The sequence below is a fragment of the Mobula birostris genome, chromosome 4 (genome assembly GCF_030028105.1).
Source record: "Mobula birostris isolate sMobBir1 chromosome 4, sMobBir1.hap1, whole genome shotgun sequence".
Classification (NCBI taxonomy): Eukaryota; Metazoa; Chordata; class Chondrichthyes; order Myliobatiformes; family Myliobatidae; genus Mobula; species Mobula birostris.
Genome location: NC_092373.1, coordinates 177,543,141 through 177,555,641, shown reverse-complemented (window position 1 = coordinate 177,555,641; position 12,501 = coordinate 177,543,141). Strand labels below are relative to the sequence as shown.

Sequence of the window (12,501 nt, the reverse complement as noted above, 5' to 3'; positions counted from 1 at the left end):
GATCTGTTGCAACGCGCACTCTTATGCCGTGATGTACGGGAGTGGACTACAAGTGGGAGTGTGCAATCCAGCAGATGAGCGCCTGCCATCGGCAGCATGGCAGTAAATTAACATTTATTGGAAAACCAAATCTCTTCCACTGAAACAAATTATTTACACTACTGCTGTTAAACTGGGATTGGTCAACCTTGTAGTAACACAGCTGACTCAGTTCCATTAGGTGATTAAACATGTTCACATAAAGCATAAAACAGAACCTAGAACATGAAACATTACAGCACAGTTCAGGCCCTTTGGTCCACAGTGTTGTCCTGACATATCAATCTGCTCTCAGATCAATTTAACCCTTCCCTCCTACAAAACCCTCCATTTTTCTATCATCCAGGTGCCTACCTAAGAGTTGCTTAAATGCCCCTGATGTATCTGCCCCACCACCTACTCTGGCAGGGTATTCCACGCATTCACCACTCTGTGCAAAAAAAAATAATTTATCATAGAACAGCAGAAGTTCTGTGATAGTCTGCAGCCTATCGTAGAACATAAAACAGTACAGGTCCCTTCGCCCTGATGTTGTGATGCCTTTTATTCTACTCCAAGAACAATCTAACCTAACACATAGATGTCCATTTTTCTTTCATTCATAGGCCTATCTAAAAGTCCCTTAAATATTCTTAATGTATCTGCCTTTACTTCCACCCCCGGCAGTGTGTTTCTGTGTATAAAAACTCGCCTCTGATATCCCCTCTATACTTGCCTTCAGTCACCTTATAAGTATGACCACCATGTTAGCCATTGACACCCTGAGGAAAAAGATGCTGGCTGTTCACTTTATCTAGGCCTCTTACCATCTTGTACACCTCTATCAAATCACCCCTCATCCTCCTTCGCTCCAAGGAGAAAAGCACTAGCTCGCTCTACCTATCCTCATTCGACATGCCCTCTAAGTCAGGCAGCATCATGGTAAATTTCCTGTACACACTTTCTAAAGCTTCCACATCCTTCCTATAATGAGGCGACCAGACTGAACACAATACTCTAAGTGTGTTCTAACCAGGGTTTTATAGAGCTGCAACATTACCTCACGGCTCTTGAACTTAATCCCCCGACTAATGAAGGCCAACACACCGCACGCCTTCATAATTGCCCTATCAAGTTGCACAGCAGGTAAATGTGATCTATGCTTTCTCCTCGTTTGCTGTTTCCCCATTACCCTCCCCGTGATCGCTGAAGATCATATGGGGCCGGTTTTCAGTGCAAAGATAGGGAGTGTTGGAAGTGCTTTGCAGGTTGTGCAGCCCTAGCAGGGCGAAGGACAGAGTTGAATCTACAGGTCAAGGACCCTTCATCACAAAATGAAACGTAATGAAACAAGTGTGTTAAGTTGCAGAGAGGATGGGAGGTTGGAGAATGTCTGTGGTAGGGCGACAGTCGTCTGATTTCCCCACCCTCCCACCCTCTCTGCAGTTGTTATCCTGATAATAGTCTGTGAGTCAGAACCCCAAACTTGGGCCATCGGTACCATCTGGGGGGAATAATCTTTATAGTGATTTTTGGGGAGGTATACACCCCTAGTGCTAGAAAATATGTGATAGCATTGCAGCGGTGGTAGCTTTCTGTGAGGGGGACTGGGAGTTGCCCCTTCATGCTATAAGAATCATGATCCATGGTGCTTTGCCTATGGTAAGATGAATTATGCCAGGTACCTGTCCCCTTACTTTGCTCAGATGATGAACCTCCCAGAGAAGAATCCTTCTCTGTATGAGGCCTTCAAGACAGGCCAATTCTCAGTGCAGCTGTCAACTAACAACCCCTTTGGGCAGATCCCTATGGACCAGGCTATTGAAGCCACAGTGAACAAAGACACATGGACTCCTGGAGGCACATCACAGTTCAGCCTGAGCACTGGAGCTATCCAGTGTTACTACATAACAGCTGAGCACCGCAGTACATTCCTGGGACAGTTAAGGGAGATGGTGCAAGGCAACAAATCAGAGCTTTGTCATGCGGAGCTACAGCAGCCAAGAATCCAGAAAGATGAGGAAGCAGTTTCAGCAGTGGTTAGCCTTGTACATGAATGGGTCAACCCATTTGCAGAGAAGCGGAACCTCATTATCATCTCTACGGCAAAGGCAGCCCCCAAGGACATTGCCTCTGACCTGATGAAGGCATATGAGATTGTGAGCAATGCTATGCAACCTTCAAGGATGAGAGACTAGAGGAAGACCCACCAGCAAAGAAATTCCATGACCCAATGAAAACCAACAAGCTGAAAACATTCAGTGATATGTGTAAGAAGAGAGAAGTGAAATCAAATGGGAGGGCGATCATCGTGAAAGCAGACAGGTCTTTGTTTGGATGCATTATAGTCATAGGACGCAGTCTACGTATGGAGGATATCCTTTCTCATCCCCTTGGACCATTGCTGAGAAAGACAAATAAAACTACTTTAGCCACAACCTTGCAGAAAAGTGTAGCAGTAGAAGAGCAACTCCCAGGAAACTCTGCTACAGTGGTTGATGGAATGAACTTGGTCCAAAGAGTGAAAGGTGATCAAGTTACTTTCAGAGATGTTGCCACAACAATTCTGGGTATGACTCTGAGGGAAGGCAGTCAGAGTAGCAGAATAGATGTTGTGTTCGACACATACAAGGAGAACTCTATCAAGAATAGTGAAAGATCTCTACGGGGTGAAGAGACTGGTCATGAGTTGCAAGGTATCACAGACACACAGATGGTGAGGCAGTGGAGGAGCTTCTGACCAAAGTCAGTAACAAAAATAGTCTCATTAGCTTCATAGTCCATGAATGGAGGAAGGCGGAGTACAGAGCAAAGCTACAGGAGAAGATTCTGTATGCAACTGTGAATGAGAAATGTTACAGAATCACATCTCAAGACAGTGAGGAGGTGTTAGCTCTTCAGTGTCAACAAGAAGAAGCAGATGGCCGCCTACTTCTCCATGCTGCCCATGCCACAAGAGAGCGATACCAATCTGTAGTGATCTGCTCAGAAGACAGATGTCTTTATCATGTCTTTGACAGGATTGAGGCCTCATTTTTCCAGAGGTGTGACACTAGAACCCGTACATGGCTTGTAGACTCCAGGAAGGTTGTTGCCACTGTTGGCATAGAGGTTTGTAGGGCTCTCATCGGGTTGCATGCATATACGGGATGTGACACGGTAAGCGCTTTTACAGGCAAAGGGAAGACAAGTGCTCTAAAACTTCAGACCAGCAACAGGGAAACTCAGGGCATATTCTTAGAGTTGAGTCAGGAACGGGACCTCTCCCTAGAACTGATGGACAAACTGGAGGCATTTACATGTCTCCAGTATGGCCCAAAAGCATCGACCACCAAGGTCAATGAGCTCTGGTATCACCTTTTCTGTGCCAAAAAAGGTGAAATCGAAAGTCATCAACTCCCATTATGCAAGGACTGCTTAACAAAACATGCACAGCGAGCCAACTACCAGGCTGGTATATGGAGAAGATGTTTGGAGAAGGACCCACAAGTGCCAAGCCCTGTTGGCAGAGGATGGAAGATGGAGAGAGAAGAGGAAGCTGAACAGTTGACAGTGCACTGGATGGAAGGCCAGCCAGCACCCGATGCTGTCCTGGATCTACTGGCCTGTAACTGTCCAAAAAAAATGTTCACTCCCAAGATGTATGTGTGTTGCAAGTGGCCTCAGGTGTACTGACATGTGTAGATGGCAGACTGTGAGAACCAGGCTTCCACCTCAGAGAGTGTGGAAAGTTCAGATGAAGATGTGGAAGACTTGGAAAATTATGATTATTAATAGATTATGAAAGTATGGAAAGCCGTCTTTGATTAAATATAAACAACAGGAATTCTGCAGATGCTGGAAATTCAAGCAACACACATCAAAGTTGCTGGTGAACGCAGCAGGCCAGGCAGCATCTGTAGGAAGAGGTGCAGTAGACGTTTCAGGCCGAGACCCTTCATCAGGACTAACTGAAGGAAGAGTGAGTAAGGGATTTGAAAGTTGGAGGGGGAGGGGGAGATCCAAAATGATAGGAGAAGACAGGAGGGGGAGGGATGGAGCCAAGAGCTGGACAGGTGATAGGCAAAAGGGGATACGAGAGGATCATGAGACAGGAGGTCCGGGAAGAAAGACAAGGAGGTGGGGGGGACCCAGAGGATGGGCAAGAGGTATATTCAGAGGGACAGAGGGAGAAAAAGGAGAGTGAGAGAAAGAATGTGTGCATAAAAATAAGTAACAGATGGGGTACGAGGGGGAGGTGGGGCCTAGTGGAAGTTAGAGAAGTCGATGTTCATGCCATCAGGTTGGAGACTACCCAGACAGAATATAAGGTGTTGTTCCTCCAACCTGAGTGTGGCTTCATCTTTACAGTAGAGGAGGCCGTGGATAAACATGTCAGAATGGGAATGGGAGTGGAATTAAAATGTGTGGCCACTGGGAGATCCTGCTTTCTCCGGTGGACTGAGCGTAGATGTTCAGCAAAGCGGCCTCCCAGTCTGCGTTGGGTCTCGCCAATATATAAAAGGCCACATCGGGAACACCGGACGCAGTATATCACCCCAGTCGACTCACAGGTGAAGTGTTGCCTCACCTGGAAGGACTGTTTGGGGCCCTGAATGGTGGTAAGGGAGGAAGTGTAAGGGTACTCGCCAATATATAAAAGACCACATCACATAAAAGGCCCTTACACTTCCTCCCTTACCACCATTCAGGGCACCAAACAGTCCTTCCAGGTGAGGCAACACTTCACCTGTGAGTCGACTGGGGTGATATACTGCGTCCGGTGCTCCCGATGTGGCCTTTTATATATTGGTGAGACCCGACGCAGACTGGGAGACCGCTTTGCTGAACATCTACGCTCTGTCCGCCAGAGAAAGCAGGATCTCCCAGTGGCCACACATTTTAATTCCACATCCCATTCCCATTCTGACATGTCTATCCACGGCCTCCTCTACTGTAAAGATGAAGCCACACTCAGGTTGGAGGAACAACACCTTATATTCCGTCTGGGTAGTCTCCAACCTGATGGCATGAACATCGACTTCTCTAACTTCCGCTAGGCCCCACCTCGCCCTCGTACCCCATCTGTTACTTATTTTTATGCACACATTCTTTCTCTCACTCTCCTTTTTCTCCCTCTGTCCCTCTGAATATACCTCTTGCCCATCCTCTGGGTCCCCCCCCCCCCCCCCCCGTCTTTCTTCCCGGACCTCCTGTCCCATGATCCTCTCGTATCCCCTTTTGTCTATCACCTGTCCAGCTCTTGGCTCCATCCCTCCCCCTCCTGTCTTCTCCTATCATTTTGGATCTCCCCCTCCCCTTCCAACTTTCAAATCCCTTACTCACTCTTCCTTCAGTTAGTCCTGACGAAGGGTCTCGGCCTGAAACGTCGACTGCACCTCTTCCTACAGATGCTGCCTGGCCTGCTGCGTTCACCAGCAACTTTGATGTTTGATTAAATATATTCATTTTACAACCAAATGGGGCATAGGTTATGGCCGCGTGGAACCCCACATTTGAATTATTGTACTGTAATTCTGTATTCTCTGACAAAAGCTTAAGATTGTTTTGATTTGATACAACAATATGGAAAATATCATGACATTAATAAAACTCCAGAAATCTCTCCAGATGAGGTTTTTTACCTTTTGGGGGGTGGAGTAACATTTTCTGCCGTACTGATGTTAATATGGAATATATACAAAAAGTGATTACTTATTTGAAGTAATAAAGCTACCACTGGTACAATGCTATCACATACTTTCTAACTCTAGAGATGTATACCTTGCCAAAAATCACAATGAGCATTATTCCCCTCAGATGGTACCAACCAACCCTACTGGCTCACGGGCTATAAGTGTATCGAGTTAACAATTGTTTTAAAATACACAGTGTGTGAGAGAGAGAGTTAAAGAAAATAGAAAGATACAGCCACATCTGGGGGAGGGGGGGGAGAGAGTAAAAAGAAGATGGTAGTTGCCTGTAATTGCTCTGTTTGTTATTGAGTCCCGGGGGCTGTAGCTGCCCTGACTGAAGCTGGGGTTCATTGAGCTGACATTAGGCATCATGGGGCAATGACTGGAAGCCATGGACTTTGGCTAAATGCATCTGTTAGACTCCGAGCAAATAGTGAAGCACATCTCGGCAGAGAGTTGGCGAGAAAGACATGGGAAGTATCTTGGGAGATAAGATGGAGGCAGTGAGTTCTCATTACCAGGTAACAGCCAGTATATCTCTCAGGGCTCCCTTTCACCACCCGTAACTCAGGGGGCAGGCACTTCGTCTACAGAACCTCCAGGGTAGTGGCTTCTGTATCCAACTGCAGTCACAGTCAATGCAAATAGTTCTGCCAGCAGCAGTTCTTAGGGCATTATAGCCATTTTCTGCAGCAAAAAAAGGTCCGAGTGCAAGCTTGCCTGTTGATTAAAACCGTCAGCGCAGAAACGGATTCATATTTTCTTTATCATGTGTTAAATGTTGGCAAGGATTCTGCATTGGGATTGGATAGATCCTGGATACCCATATGATTCCTGGATCTCCATATGATTCCTGGATCTGAGTAGCTCCGAGAAGGGGAGCAAATGGAGGAGGAAGATTTAGATGGATATGGTGCTAGTGGGCAAATGGGGATTAGCTTAGATAGGTGTCGTAGTCAACATGGAAGAGTTGGGCCAAAAAGTCTGTTTCTGTTTTGTTCTGTATTCCACTGTTGTCTGTAAGGAGTTTGCATGTTCTCCACATGTTCGTGTGAGTTTCCCCTGGGTACTCTGATTTTCTCCCACATTTCAAAGATGTACAGTTTAGTAGGTTAATTGGTCATGAGGGTATAATTGGATGGCATGGGCTGTCTGGCCTGGAGGGGCCTACTGCTGACTGTATCTCTAAAAAATATAACTCTAAATCAATGTAGTGCATCAATCAAGTTGACTTACGGGGTTTAGGTGGGGCAGATTAGACTGTTTGAATGTGACTAATTGTTAGCAGAAGGAAGAGGTAACTTTAGAGTTAAATGTTTCAATAAACAAGCTTCTAAAATGTCACTGCTTCCTCCTCAGGAACAGGCATATTGGGAAACCAGCGCACCATTCTGGAGGAGGTCATTCTCAGCAATGGGGACACCCTGGACCTGTCTTGCAATTCTCCAGGCTCCTCACTGGCTCTAGTGTGGTTGAAAGATGGACTCCGAATCCTCCCCAACAACACAACCCAAGTAGGTCAGAAGTGGCTGAAGATTATCAACGTTTCCTACGATGATTCTGGAGTCTACTCCTGTAAGCTCTGGGGAACCAATGAGATCCTAAGCAACTTCACAATCAAAGTCACCGGTGAGTGTTGACAGTCACAGTTCCCCGAGCACATGGTGATAAACTTGCCCAATGATGTTAATAAATAATCCTGTAGTGACCTGCAGGCAGCCCTCATAGATCACAGGTAACCTCACCTTCACCATATTGGGAAGAGTAAAGAAGTAATCTATTAGCTACATTGATGAAGTGATTAGACATCTGTCCATTTTTCCAAAGACATACTCTAATGATCCAGACAATGTACTCAGAACAGTGGTAGGTTGAGAATGAGGAATCTAACCTGCAAATCTGTTGGATTGCCATGAAAACTCATCTGTTTCATCGGTCTTTTTATGCATTATTAAATATTGCTTAAAGAATATTCTTATATTCTTTTGGAAGGAAACCTCTAATATCAGAATCAGTTTTATTATCAAAGACGTTGTGAAATTTGTTGTTTTGCGTCAGCAGTACTGTGCAGTACATATAAATTACTGTAAGCTGCAAAGTAGTGAGGTAGTGTTCATGGGTTCATGCACCGTTCAGAAATCTGCTGGCGGAGGGGAAGGACCTGTTCCTGAAGTGTTGTGTGTGCGTCCTCAGGCTCCTGTGCCTCCTTCCTGATGGTAGTATTGAGAAGAGGGCACGAACTGGATGGTGAGGGTCCTTCTTGATGGATGCCTGCTTCTTTAGAAGATGTTCTCGGTGCTGGGGAGGCTAACGGCCATGATGGAGCTGGCTTTTATGTGACTCCAGACCTGTACTGATGTGATCCACTTTTAGCTCTGCAATGGTCTGATATGTCGTTCTAGGGATGGACCATAAATTTTAGCCTTTCCGGTGTGGCCCAGACTTCAAAGGTTTCGAAGGTACATTTAAGTCAGAGAAATGTATACAATATACATCCTGAAATGCTTCTTCTCCGCAAACATCAGCGAAAGCAGAGGAGTGCCCCAAAGAATAAATGACAGTTAAATGTTGGAACCCCAAAGTACCCCCCCAGCTCCCCCCTTCCCCCCGCACGTAAGCAGCAGCAAGCAACGATCCCTCCTCCCCCCACCGGCAAAAAAAAAGCATTGGCACCCACCGCCAAGCACTCAAGCGTGCAGCAAAGCAACAACGAAGACAGACTTGCAGTACCCCAAAGACTTCTCGTTCACCGGGTATCAGGAACGATTAAAGTAAAATAAAGCACATAAAGGTGTTCTAGTCCCATCGACCTCCACCTGGGCTGCATACCTTTCCCATCCATATGTACTTATCCAAACTTCTCTTAAATGTTGCAGTTGAACCCACATCCACCATTTCTGCTGGCGGCTCATTCCACACTCTCACCACCCTCTGAGCGAAGAAGTTCCCCTTCTGGTTCCCCCTAAATATTTCACCTTTACTCTACACCTACTACCTCTAATTCTAGTCTCATCCAACCTCAGTGGAAAACGCCCATCTGAACAAATCTTTTAAGTAAGTGAAATGCAAATAAGAAAAGCAGAAACGTTCCTGTTGTTATGCAGTCCCCAGAAGGAAAATAAAGAGAATATAGCTTGAAAATGCTTCTACCTCATATAGCCCCAGATGAGAGCTTTAATCTTCTTTTCAACTTCTCATTCAATCTTTTCAGAGAAAAAATGAAGGAAATGTTGGAATACCACATCATCTTGTAATCAATCACACACTTTGGAAATAAATTTGATCATTGTCAAGAAAACACACAGGAAGCAGGGAAAGGTTCAAGTTCGAAGTTGAAAGTTCAAAATAAATTTATTATCAAGGGATGCCTGTCTCCATATACCACCTTGAGATTCATTTTCTTACAAGCATTGACAGTAAATACAAAGAAACACAATAGAATCAATGAAAACTACACAAAGATTTGAAAAGGTTGGTATTCTGCAAAATATTTAATGAAAATTGACTAAAGAAATAGACTTCTTTCTCACCAATGTTTTTCCGTTCATCTTCTTCCTTGGGACACTGTTCTGCTGTCCCCATTCATATCAGTTTCTAACCCAGTTGCCTAATGAACAAGAAAACAAACTGTTGGTAGAGCTCAGAGGACCTGGCAGCATCGGTGGGGGGAAATTTTCATCGATTGTCCCTTTCCCTCCCCAGAAATTGCCTGACCCGCTGAGTTCCATCTGCAGCTTGTTTGTTGTTTTGCTCCAGATTCCAGCCTCTGCGGGTTTGTCTGCCAATAATGAAACATAGCAACATAGAAAGCCTACAGCAAAATACAGGCCCTTCGGCCCACAAAGCTGTGCCGCTCATGTCCTTACCTTAGAATTTATCTAGGCTTACCCATAGCTCTCTATTTTTCTAAGCTCCATGTACCTATCCAGGAGTCTCTTAAACGCCCCTATCGTATCCGCCTCCACCACCGTCGCCGGCAGCCCATTCCACGCTCTCACCACTCTCTGTGTGAGAAAACTTACCCCTGACATCTCCTCTGTACCTACTTCCAAGCACCTTAAAACTATGCCCCCTCGTGCTAGCCACTTCTGCCCTGGGAAAAAGCCTCTGACTATCCACACGATCAATGCCTCTCATCATCTTGTACACCTCTATCAGGTCACCTCTCATCCTCCGTCGCTCCAAGGAGAAAAGGCCGAGTTCACTCAACCTATTCTCATAAGGCATACCCTCCAAACCAGGCAACAACCTTATAAATCTCCTCTGCACCCTTTCTATGGTTTCCAGATCCTTCCTGTAGTGAGGTGGATAGGACTGTTTGGTGATCGCTGGGCTCATTCAGAGAAAATACAATGTAGGTCTGTGACAGTCTGTCTGCTTCAGCTAGGCACTTGTAATCAGGTGGGTGGAATAGCAGTCAGCAATGGAAACTACTTTTTTCCCTCGCAGGGTTTTCTTGATAGTATGTTGGTAGGTGAGCCAGGGAATCAAATCCAGGCATGGTGCAATTTAACTGGTTCTCCTGGAGGAACAAATAAATACCTCTAATTAGTAGATGGCCCGTGCAGCTGAGGAGGCCATGAGAAACCGCATCCCCGAATCTACCTCATGCTTTTCGGTGTCTTTGCCTGTGACCCAATGCCTCACTGTACCTCATTTACATAGGATCAGGGATCGACTTTATTCACCCTATACATTTACATGTATTAGGAATTTACTGTGGTTTAAAGTGTTTACAGAAAATTGAAATGACTGAGTTATAGATAGAGGAGAATGGGTTGGGCTAATAGAATGGTTGATCGGTTTAACTGCCTGGGCAAACTTTTAAAATGGTGTGAAGTTTTTTTTTTAAGCAGCCCAAAGGCGCTTTCCAGAAGTGAGTTTTTGGAAAAGGTAGTTTGCTGGGTGGACAATGTCCACAATGATTTTTACTGCCCACTGCTTTGTCCTGGCACGTACAAGTCCTGCAGTGATGGTCGGCTGTAGCCGGTGGCCTTTTCTGCTGATCTGACAGTCTGTTGCATTTTTTGTATATTGTGAGAGAGTGCCACTCCAAACCAGACAATGATGGCTGATGTGAGGATGCTCTCGATGATGACAGTGTAGAATTGTACCAGTATGTTCTGGGGAAGGTGGAATTTTACCAACCGCCACAAGAAGTATACCCTGTGCCGAGCCTTTTTGTTAAAGGAGATACAGTTCTCCCACATGAGAGCCCGCGAAATGGTGTGGAAATGGTGCTAACTGTAGAGTTCTAATTTTTCATTGCAATCAAATATTGGCAGGAAGAAGCAATCTTGCTGTTGTACTAAAGAAGATATAATCTGCTCAGATCCAACAATAACATGACATTAGCCAATCCTGCCCTCCCTAACACAGGTTTGCCAAAGCTGAGCTGAGCCATGTCAGCACAGAACAAGACAAGTGCTAAGAACGAGCAATGTCTGATTCTAGGGGAACCTCTCAGAATCAGAGGTTTGCAGAATCTTTGTGGGTTTCATTAGGCTTAAGGGGATATCGTTAGGAATTTGCAGCATGCAAGTGAGGAATTCTCATTGTAACTAAATAGCTGCCTTCCAACATAGCATCAAATTATGCATTCACCATAGTCAGAGAGGGAAAGGACGACATTTGGGCACTGGAGGATTAATTTAGACAGACAACAAAGAGCGTTCCACCCCACCTCAGGTCCAGGATTTAAATAAGAAGAAAAGTTTATTTTGGCCAGGAATAAAGTGAGAAAATCTACAAGATGGTAGCAAATGCAATATTACCTGAAATAAATTGCGAAATGAAGATAAATAAAAGTTCAAGGCCGTTTGAGATTTATTATTCCTGTGATTAATATGCAGAACAAAACAACTAGCTCGGATAAGTACTTGGGCTCCAGCTGTCTTTATGAATGAGTGAGCACTAACCGGTTCTCCCCTCCTGAAAAGGAAAACCAATTAACCCTCCCAACAGTTACAATATTCCCTCACTTCCTAATGGAATGACAACAGGCACTAGTTTACAGAGAAAAATGAATCGCATAAACCAGGAAGGTTAGATAACGCACTCAATGTGGTTTTGCATTCGGCAATAAAATTGTTCTGATTAAGGTTGAAGTCCAGACCATAAGGCATCAAAGCTGGGTGAGGCTGTTTGTCCCATCAAGCCTGCTCTGCCATTCCATCATGGCTGATCTATTTCCCCCTCAACCCCATTCTTCTGCCTTCTCCCCGTAACCTTTGACACCCTGACAAATCAAGAACCTGTCAACCTCTGCTTTAAATATACGACCATCACAGCCGTCTGTGGCAATGAATTCCAGAGATTTGCCACCCTCTGGCTAAAGAAATTCCTCCTCATCTCTTTTCTAAAGGGATAGCCTTGTACCCTTTGATCCTAGTCTTTCCCATTATAGGAAACATCCTCTCCCCATCCACCCTATCTTGGATTTTCAATATTTGATAGGTCTCAATGAGCCCCCGCCCCCTCCATTCTTCTAAACGCAGATGGCCTGACATCTGTCTCATTGGAATGTGAGCCAATGTTCTGGAGCGTGAGCCAAGTGTGTCCCCGAGTCAGGGGTGGGGTCCACAACACCAGGGGTTGAGAACTGGGTAGGTTTGCAGCCAGAACCCAGGGTCAGTCGGTCGGGCTCTCTCTCTCTCTCTCTCTCTCTCTCTCTCTCACTCTCTCTCGCTCTCTCTCTCTCTCGCTCTCTCTCATCAAATAGGATAGATATGTACGTGTACACACACACACACACTCTCTCTCTCTCCCCCCCCCCCTCCCCCTCTCCCACTCTCTCCCTCTCTCTCTC

The 12,501-nt window shown here is 45.4% G+C and overlaps 1 protein-coding gene across 6 annotated transcripts in view; it reads left to right on the top strand.

Moving 5' to 3' along the window:
* Window positions 1-12,501, top strand: part of LOC140196800 (fibroblast growth factor receptor 3-like) — a 207,529-nt gene that overhangs the window by 124,908 nt on the left and 70,120 nt on the right. For all 6 annotated transcript variants that reach the window (XM_072256603.1, XM_072256608.1, XM_072256604.1 and 3 more), the window contains exon 3: window positions 7,053-7,322. In XM_072256603.1, coding sequence (XP_072112704.1) covers window positions 7,053-7,322 — 270 coding nt within the window. The remainder of the gene's footprint in view (window positions 1-7,052; window positions 7,323-12,501) is intronic.